General features: G+C 59.2%; 2 protein-coding genes across 2 annotated transcripts in view; one reads left to right on the top strand and one right to left on the bottom strand.

Annotated features, from left to right (window-relative positions):
• Window positions 1-4,281, bottom strand: part of VOLCADRAFT_88640 (uncharacterized protein) — a gene marked incomplete at both ends in the record, with an annotated part of 5,764 nt that extends 1,483 nt beyond the window's left edge. The window contains 7 exons of the mRNA XM_002948174.1: window positions 285-511; window positions 726-929; window positions 1,256-1,535; window positions 1,978-2,150; window positions 2,554-2,688; window positions 2,891-3,532; window positions 4,270-4,281. Coding sequence (XP_002948220.1) covers window positions 285-511; window positions 726-929; window positions 1,256-1,535; window positions 1,978-2,150; window positions 2,554-2,688; window positions 2,891-3,532; window positions 4,270-4,281 — 1,673 coding nt within the window. The remainder of the gene's footprint in view (window positions 1-284; window positions 512-725; window positions 930-1,255; window positions 1,536-1,977; window positions 2,151-2,553; window positions 2,689-2,890; window positions 3,533-4,269) is intronic.
• Window positions 4,282-5,199: 918 nt separating this feature from the next.
• VOLCADRAFT_88639 (uncharacterized protein) overlaps window positions 5,200-9,513 on the top strand; it is a gene marked incomplete at both ends in the record, with an annotated part of 13,997 nt that continues 9,683 nt past the window's right edge. Inside the window, 6 exons of the mRNA XM_002948323.1 lie at window positions 5,200-5,876; window positions 6,518-6,662; window positions 7,222-7,389; window positions 7,744-7,909; window positions 8,357-8,538; window positions 8,852-9,464. Of these exons, the coding sequence (XP_002948369.1) occupies window positions 5,200-5,876; window positions 6,518-6,662; window positions 7,222-7,389; window positions 7,744-7,909; window positions 8,357-8,538; window positions 8,852-9,464 (1,951 nt within the window). The remainder of the gene's footprint in view (window positions 5,877-6,517; window positions 6,663-7,221; window positions 7,390-7,743; window positions 7,910-8,356; window positions 8,539-8,851; window positions 9,465-9,513) is intronic.

The following is a 9,513-nucleotide window of genomic DNA, read 5'->3' as shown; positions in this document are numbered from 1 at the left end:
GGCCATCCCCTACCCCCGGGAGTTGAGGTTCCATGGCCGCGGCAGCAGTGGCAGCAACAGCAGCACATCGTCCCACTCCGTTCTTGCACATAAAACACAATACACACACAGCAGCTCCCCCCCCTTCCCCCTCCTCCTCCTCCGCATCCCGCAGTTCCCCACGTGGCTCAAGTCACCCAAACGCACACACACACACCACTTTCCACCCCGCCTCCAACCCCACCCACCTCAACCCAGGCTCCCCACCTGCCTATCCCCCTCCCCCCCCGAACCCCCACCCGCACCGGTACAATGTCCCCGCAGCGCGAGGTGTGATGATCGGAATGCTGCCACCCCCTTGCGCCACCTCCCCCTCCCCCTCCACCTCCGCCTCCACCTCCAGCAACCGCCTCAGCATGAGAGAGTAGAAGGGCGGGTTGCGGGCCTGGAACCCGGCAAACGCCCCCACCACCTCACACACCGAGTCCGGTCCCAGCTGGTGGGCGAAGGCTGCAAGATGCTCTCCAGCGGCCTGAGGGGGCCGGGGGGGGGGAACGGGAGGGTAGCCAGCCCGAGACGATGGTGAGTTAAGGGGGGGAAACTGAGGAGCTCGTTGGGGGGGGAGGGGCCTGGAGGTGGGCTGGAGGTGCAGTCAGACGGGAGGTGCCGTCAGAGCGCGGACAAACAAACGGACAAACAAGCATGTGGTGACAGAAGTCGCGGCTGTAACCATACGGATGCCGTACCTGCATGAGCGGCGGATCCAGATGGTACAGCTCCAGGAAGGATGACACCAGCGCCATCACCGTTTCTGTCACCCGGAATGCACCCCCACCCCCAAGCCCATCAGCACCGCTATGGCCCTCCCCCTCCCCCTTCCCCCATCCGGCAGCCGCCTCCGCGTCTTCAGCTTCCGCACGCTCCCACACCTGGGGCATCAGCTCCACCGCCTAGCAGGGGGAGGTCGTAGCGGCAGGTCAGGACAAGACAGAACAGGACAGGACAGTGGGGGCCTGAGGAGATGCAGTCGGGGCGTGGTGTGCGGGAAGAGGGAACATTTGCGCATGGGAGGGGCAAGCTGGCGAACTGTGAGGTGGTTGAGGTGGTTAAGGCAGTTGAGGTAGTTGAGATGGGGTAAAACATGAGGGGGAGTCCATGTCCTTCCCTTCCCCCGTCCTCTCCTCGGAGAGGCCTCTCGCTTCTAACCCCAACCCCGATCTGAAGTACAATGTACGATATACTCCGTACCGTTACGATAATGAGGAACGATACGCACCTGCTTGGCAACAGCCGCCATGAGCTCCCGGTCGTAGTGACCCAGACGGGCAAATGCGCCCGCCAACGTTACCAAAGTGAACCACGGGTCGGCGCCCTCATTGCTGATACCGCCACTAGGAGCGTCGGCGGCCGCAGCAGACGGCGGCGGCGCCGCCCGACGGACCCAGTCCCGCGGGTCGCTCTTGAAGGTCTCCGCCGCCAGCTCCATTAATCGCCTGTCGTACTGCTGTAGCTGCGCTAGCGACGCGAGCAGCGCCGAAACCGCATCCGGGGGATACCTGCGTGTGTCGGGGGCCAGAGCACCTGACATACCATCCGTACATACAAAAACACAGATAAACATGCAGACAGACAGAAAGATAGACAGACAGACAGACAGACAGACAGACAGGTCTCCAGACAAACCGTCATGTAGGCAACCCTATGGAGATGGGGGGACACTGCACACGCGGACACCGGCATATGTACAAGCTGGAAGAACAAAGACGCGTGGTCGCCTCTTACGTTGTCGCAAAAATGGATGAGACAACCATTGTACATTTAATCCGCAGTAAATGGTTCTGCGAAGGAGGGGTGTCCTGGAACTGCGCGCCCGTGCGTGTGTGTGTGTGTGTATCCCCCTCCTTCCCGCCCCCCGTTTTCATACCATCCCCACCAACCGACACAATTTGCGCCAACATCATCATAGTGCACCGCATGTCGTACTGCCGTACGCCGTACCTCTTGATGTGTGCCCGCAATAGCGGCGTCGCCCAATCCAGCAGTTGATTGGCGGCGACCAGCTCGTCCAGTACGGTTTTCTCGTCTTCAGGATCCACGGCGCCGCCGCCGCCGCCGCCGCCGCCGGGTCCTGCCGCACTGAGCGCCTCATCCACTACTCCCGCCAGCATCTCCTGCGGGGGTACGACAAGTACGGCAAGTTTCGGTTACTTAATTGCTTCCACTGCACCGGCTGCCCCCCACGGTTGACATCAACTGGCAGAAAACTACGGCCCAACTTAACAACTTAAACTACCAACTAAACCGTTGCAGGGTTGGTTTGCAACGAACGTCCGCCGCCACCTCCCCCAAACCACCACCAGCACACAGCCCCGATCGTTCAGTCTCCAGTGCAACGAGAGTGGCCCCACCGCTCATTTTAAACCAAATATTGGATCCAACAACCAACCGACTAACCGACTGACCAACTGTCATTCACAGCCTTTTAACTTTGACATGTTAGTTACCCCGCACGCCGGGGTACACTCCCCCCGTGTCCGCAAGCATGCAACACCCCTTCTTCGTCACTGCGCGCACCGCGCTGAGTCCGCCGGGCCCCGGGGCCCCCCCTGCCCCCGCCGCCGCCGCCGCCAGCTCCGATGACCGCCGATCCGCCACCTCCATGGCCGCCGCCACCTGCCGCTGGGCAGCTAGCTCCGAAACACTCGCGGCCTGCAAGGAACAGGAATAGGACAGCAAGGACAGCAGGAGAGGCGCACATTGGCGGCGGTAGTAGTAGCATTATGAATAGCAGCAACAGCAGCAGCATTAGAACCATAGCAGTAGCAGCTACACGCCAAGCTGTGGAAAGCGCGAATCGTGCAAAGGAGAGATACTATTCCCAACGAATAACCACCAACCACCAACCGCCGACCTGAAGGATCAGCGCCGCTACCTCCGGGCCCCGGAACAAGGGACTCTTGTTCTCCAGAAAAATGCACATCTCCGTAAATGTACGGGTGTACGACAGGGCGTCCAACGCGGTCACCAGGTCCGGCACGGGGCCCAAGTACGGCGCCACCTCCGCCTCTACCTCGCCTTCGCCAGCGGCGGCGGCGGTCGTGGCGGATAAGACGCCTGGCCGCCGTGTGTGGTTGCCGCCGCCGCCACAGCCGCCGCCGCCGCTTCCCATGCTGGGCCCCCGCGCCGGCGCCGCCACCACCGCATGGGGCCCATGAGCGCGATGGAACGTACGGATGCCGGGGGGTTCCCGTCGACTGGCGCTCAATGCCGCGATACAGAAAGCGGAGGCGGAGGAGGTTGCAGCGGCAGCAGCGATGTGCTTGTCTTTATGGCTGTAGCTGCCACGTCCTGCTGCTACTGCTGCTGCTCCGAGGGGGCGCCGGAGCCGGCAAGGTCCCCCAAGGCCCCAGCTGCAGCTGTTGCGGCCGATAGGGCTAGGAGCGGCGTGAGGGCCGCCCGGTAGATGTGAGGACCGAAGCCAAGTGGGGATGGTTTCGGCGCTGGGCGAGGCCCAACGACCGGTGGCAGGGATTAGAGTTACGCAGTGGCGGCGCTGTATGAAAGAAGACCGTCCTGGAGATGCTCGGGGACACGGATAGCTCGCCATTGTCGGAGTGAGTGATGCCGACAGCCCAGGAACTTTCCGCGATTATGTGATGAGTGAGTGAAGTTAATTGTAATATAAACGATATCGCATAAGTTGACTCGTAGTGGTATAGAACTTGCACAATACTTTCTTCTCAAAAGTGAGATACAGGCTGCCTGTCGCTTCAAGTGTTTGTCTGAGAACAATTTTGTGTAAGTTTGGTAACGAAATGATCAGATTATGCGTTGCAGGACCGAAATTCCAGTTACGCCCAGGCAGCTGCGAGCTGTTAAAATGAGTAAGTGACGAAGCGCCGTCATGTTACAATCACCCGCAACGAAGTACCCCAGTCAAAAAGAAATGAAAGACCTATGCATATGTAACAGGTGCAACCTTAATCCTTAACGAAAGACGAAAGCCCTGACAGTCGACAGTACGTCGTCCACATGCTGTGCTGCCCTAAGCATCCTTTTCAAACAATGTTAAGAGAACTATTTTTTAAAGTCCATATGATAACTGTTTGTCACACTTATTCGCCTGTTCCTGAATTTCTTTCGCACAGATTCATATGGCAACAAGAACGTCTGTGCAGACAAGCGTCTCGATTTAGTTGGCGGACATTAATAGATATTTTCCGGTCAATTTCAGTTTCCAGGTGTTCAGCGAGCGCCGCGAGCATGGTGCAGACGGCCCACGGGTCGCACCGGCTGTGACATCGTACAGCACATGCATAGCACAGCGCTTTTGTCGTACAGGGAACACACTACTAGCAACCTGGCCAAGACTAAGGCAGAAGATCTTAGCCGGCGGCAGCAGCATCTGGATCTGCAGACCCACAACCACTCGCAGAACAGCACCCGTAGACCGGCGCTCGAAACCGAAGAACCCTGATGCAAGTGCCTGTGATCTGACCGCTAAGTATCATGCTGGGATGGAAGGCAAAGTTGAAGTAGCATCACATTCACATAGTTGCTATGGATTGTTACAGAATACTTCTTTTGATTCCCACGTAGGTCAAGGCTGCGATTCCTTCACTAGTTGTGATGCAGTCGGCCATCTGTAATGTCGCTGTCGATCAGCCAACCGCTTGACAGTAACCGAAAATAATTTAATTGTTAATCTTGTTATTTGATCATCGTACCTTTACTTGCAAAGGCGTTGTTTTGTGCAATCAGATGGATCATGTTGAACCTCCTGACAACTCGATGCAGTACGAAGGAAATCGACAAAAAGATCGTGGCATCGCGATATGTTCCGACTTTCAAAGTCGAGCATAGGGAACAACACGCCTGAGCGCTGTAGTGGCGCGATTGCCCGACCCATGTTTGTTGCAGTTGGAGACCGTGCCTGCTTTCGGAACGCATTATAAACGCAGCGATTGGGTAACAGAACTGGACCTCATTATTGACCCCAAAGATGCACATATAGCAAGCAGTATATAGCGCACGTGATAATTGGCTCGTCTCGACAACATCCTCCGCTTCCGGCGCGCGATGCTGGCCCTGTGCGACCAGCTAGCCCAAGCCTGGAAAACAGCCCCTGTAAGCAGCTGCTTCGGACCAGGCGCCATGATCGTAACATCTCCCAAACCCCTGCTTTTGCCAGCTGGATTGCATAATAGTGCCGGAAGTGATATGCAAAAGATGATGATGCGATTGCCGCAGCTTTGGCCAACCCGGGTCCGACGCGTCAAATCATCCATTGGAGCCACAGCTGACCGCACCAGCACGTTCAGCATGTCGCACCGGTCGTTGACCGCGGCAACAGCAGCCTCACCGCTCTTTAGGCCGTCCACCATCGGCCCGCGGATAGCTTCTCCGTCATCATCATCACCAGCAGTTATTAGCGCCGCAGCTGCAGCCGCCTCCGCCGCTGCTGCTGCTGCTGCGCCTGTAACCCTCAGTCCCAGCTACCCTGGTACGCCATCTTCGCGTCTTACTCCTGGCCCTGGTCGCCTGCATCAGACCTTCACTCCAAGCCGCCATAGCACACCTCCTTCGGACCTGTTGGCGCCCAGCGCCGCCCAGTGGTACGGCGTCAGTACGGCATCAACAATTTGTAAAGATGCCGACATGGTGGACGGCGCCGACAGCTGCAGTAGCAGCAACCCGGAGACCGCCGGCAGTATCTCGTCCAGTAACCCGAAATCTCCAAGGAAACGTGGTACCGCCGGCGCCGGATCCAGGGCGACCCGCGGTACGACGGGCTCCGAAACCAGGAGCAGCGCTGCGGACAAGTCGTACAAGACTGAAGCGGTCATGACTCCCGAGGCGGCCGTCTACTGGCGGAGGGCCATGGAGGCGATTGATCGGTGGGTGTGCTGTGTGCTGCGTGCTGTGTGTTTTCCCCTCCATCCTGAAACTCCATTTACCCCTCGCAGCAGTCCTCCGCCCCGTTCCCCGCTCCGCTAGGTAGCCCCCCGCCCCGCTTGCCTGAGCCACGAGGCGATGACGTTGCTTCCAAACCCATGTCTTCCCCTTCTTCCCCCTCGATGACGTTGCCTCCAAAACCCTGCTCCACCGCTCTTCCAAAACCCGTCTCTTCCCCTTCAACCCCCTCCTACATCCCCCCCATCGTGTCACGCTTTCCGATACCCCTTTTTCTTTGCCGCCTTCAGTTCTACACGTCACCACCACCACCACCACCACCACCACTACGGCGGTTTCCGTCCTTCTGCGTTTATAAGGCTCTCCTTTAATCTCAGCGGCTAAGTAGCGTTTTTGCGTTTTTTGCCTTTTGCCTTTTTTGGACTTTGGACTTGGCTGCAGCTCGTAAGTACCTCGTCTCTCAACCCAGCTAAAGCCGCGCTGCCGCCAAGATTAACACTACTAAAGTCATCCGGATCAGTAAATACTATTCGTGCTACAGCATTTGTCGTCTCCTGGACTATGTCCGTCTATTTGCCAGTCTTTCACTCGCCAGTGGTCCGTGTCGTACCCCTCCCTCCCCCAGTCCCGGTCTGGGCCTGTTGTTGGGCTCCCTAGAGTGGGACCACCCTCTGGGGGTGAGCAGCCGGCGAGCCCGGGGCCGGGTGCAGTGCTACGACAGCTTCCTGGCGGCCAAGAGGAAACACCCCACAGCGGTGGTGCTGGTGCGGGTGAGGAGGGGAGGGGAGGGCGTGGGGGTGAGGAGGTCGATTGGCGATTTGCAGGATTCCAATGGGATAGATTTTTTGGGGAGGTGAGTGGAAGTCGCCTTGTCAGGGGAAGGGGGAGGGGGGGCCAGCGAGGTGCTTACCCCGGCCCGCCAGTTCGCTGGGAGAGTACGGCAGGGTACGGCAACAATTTTAGGGAAAGGCTGTTGGTTTGCGCCCGGTAGAGTATTTGTGCTGGCAGGTGCGTATGTATGTATCGCTGTACGGCTATTTTCCCAGCTTTGGCAGCCACCTCAAAATTCAGCTGGCTATGCACCCTCCTGCATCCCGGGGGCCTCCATCTTCTCTCCAACCCCCTCGGCTGGCTTCTTCACGACAGCGTGTACTCCTCCCGACTGACCTCCGCGGGGAGTTGTGAAATCCGCGTGTGCGTGTGTGTATGTGCTTGTCATTGTTTGAATGTTTGCAATTGCAAATCTTCCCCCTCGTGTCTTTTTCCCCCGGTTCCCCCCCTCCCCCCCGGTTCCCCCCCTCCCCCCCTCCCCCCCTCCCCCCCGGGCAGATTGGCGAGTTCTACGAGGCGGTGGGTTTTGACGCGCTCGTCCTGTGCCAGTACGGCGGTCTCAACCCCATGTCCCCCCACACGGGGGTGGCGGAGGCGGGATTCCCCCGGGCCGCTAATAGCCTGCGCCGACAGCTCAACAGACTGATAGGGGCGGGCTTCACAGTGGTGCGTGTGTGTGTATGGGGGGGGAAAGGGGGGGAGGAGGGGGGTTTACGTTCTAAAAGTGACAAGAGCGCTTGAACCACCGAAATATAGACAATTGACGCGGAGAAGGGGGGGTTAAAAGTATGTGTGTGTGTGTGTGTTTGCAGAGGGAAGGGTACGAGGGCAGGACGTTGCCATAAGGTCAAGGATGGGTTAGGAGGAAGTACGGCAGTCCTGAGCCTGCGGTTACGTGGTGGCGTGAGGTGTGACACCCGCGGTTGATAGCTGTGTTTGCAACAGTCTCCCGCAAACGTTCTCCCACCTCCTTTTTCCGACCTGCGCTGTGTGTGTATGTGTATGGGGGATTGCACGCAGGCCATGGTGGAGGAAGTACGGGAGGTACGGCGCTCCGGAAGTGCCGTACCCTTCAAGGAGCGCAAGCTTGTGGCCGTTGTCAGCTCATCCTCGCCGTACTACCTGTACGGCGACGTGGAGGACGAGTACGAGGGGGACGACACGCCCTTGCCTAAACCCATTATGGGTACGAGCTCTGGGGGGGAAGGTTGAGGGCGGAGGGGGAATGGGGGAGGGTTGCAGGATGGGGGGAAGAAGGGGGGGAAGAAGGGGATTGAGTACGGAATCTAGGCAACCTAGGGAGAGTGTTTGGAGTACGATCTGCGCGTGAGCCGGCCGGCCTCGATCGTACAAACACCCCAATGACGTCATTCATTCACCTGGTCATTTTAGTCCCATACGACATAAAACAAAATGTTCGACAAGGGTACGGTCCTTTCCGCCTGGGCCTGCTTCTGCCGTACCCGCCCACCCGCACAATGTCACAACCTAGCACTGTTTGCAGACACACACACCCCATACACACACACACCATCCCCCCACCCCCCTTTACCCCTGGCAGCAGCTTCACTCGTTTGTGGTTCGACTTTCCCCCCCTTTACCCCCTCAATTCCGTACCTTCCCCCCCTTTCAGGCATCAGTGTACCCAGTTCCGGGGGGTATCGGCTGATGCGCTACTGCCCGCAGCGCCGTACGGTGCAGGTGCTGTCACAGCTGAGTACGGAAGCCCTGGTGTCGTACCTTCACGCTACGGGGGTGGCCCAACCGCTGAGGCTGCACACCAGCGTCCGGGAGCGGGAGAAGATGGAAGGGAGGGTGGGGACGCGTGCGTGTGTGTATGCGTGTGTTTGTGCATGTGTTCGTCTGACTGTCTGACTGTCTGACTGTGCGTAGACATACGTAGACATACGTGCACGTCACCATCGTACGTCTTGTAGCCGTCGTACATCCTCGTCATGTGAGCATATCTGTATGTGTGCGTGTGCGTGTGCGTGTGTGTTTCTGTTTGTTGCCGGGCAGCAGTTTTGTCCCGCGGTTCTTTGCACGAATTGCCGCACCAGAACCACCGTACCCTCCCAAAACATTTCAACCACCAACCGCCTACCAACCACCTGCCAACCGTCTGCAGGGTCCACCGCTGGCCCGCGTCCTGTCGTCGTTGTTGGGTACGACAGTGGAGGAGTACGGCATTGGCGCGGGTTCCGACTACGGCATCGGAACGCCTGCACGCCCCAGCCCCACCCACCGATCTTCCCGTGTTAACAGCGGTTTTGATGACGTGTCGGGTTTTAAGCGCGTCGTTGCGGCAACGCTGGGTTTGGATCCAGACGGACTGGAGGCGATAGATTCCGTCCCCTTCGCCTACGAGTCTTCCCCCTCCCCCTCCCCCGCCTCCCCCTATAACGCCGGCTCTATCGGCAGCGTCGCCCCCCTGCCGCCGTCACTCTCCACAGCGACCCAGCTCGGGCTGGCCGGCGCCCGCGGCGTACCCTCCCTCCTCTCCGCCGCGCTGCCGGAGGGAACACCCGCCCTCGCGCGCGAGTGGCTGCGGCGGCTGCTGCTGCTGCCGCCGCCGCCCACCGTGGCTGAGGACATCCGGGCCGTGTGTATGCAGCTGGCGGGGAGCGGGGAGGACGCGCTGCCGCTGCCGCCGCCGCTGGTGACGTCGGTGCCGGGGCCGCGGATAGCGGCGCTGCTCGGGGAGGGGGCTGCCGGACACAACACACTGCGGGACCTCCGAAGTGGGTGGTGAATCTGTGAACCGCAAACCGTCAACCGTCAACCGTCAAC

This window comes from Volvox carteri, assembly GCF_000143455.1.
Source record: "Volvox carteri f. nagariensis unplaced genomic scaffold VOLCAscaffold_9, whole genome shotgun sequence".
Taxonomy (NCBI): domain Eukaryota; kingdom Viridiplantae; phylum Chlorophyta; class Chlorophyceae; order Chlamydomonadales; family Volvocaceae; genus Volvox; species Volvox carteri.
This window is presented reverse-complemented; position numbering and strand designations above follow the sequence as displayed.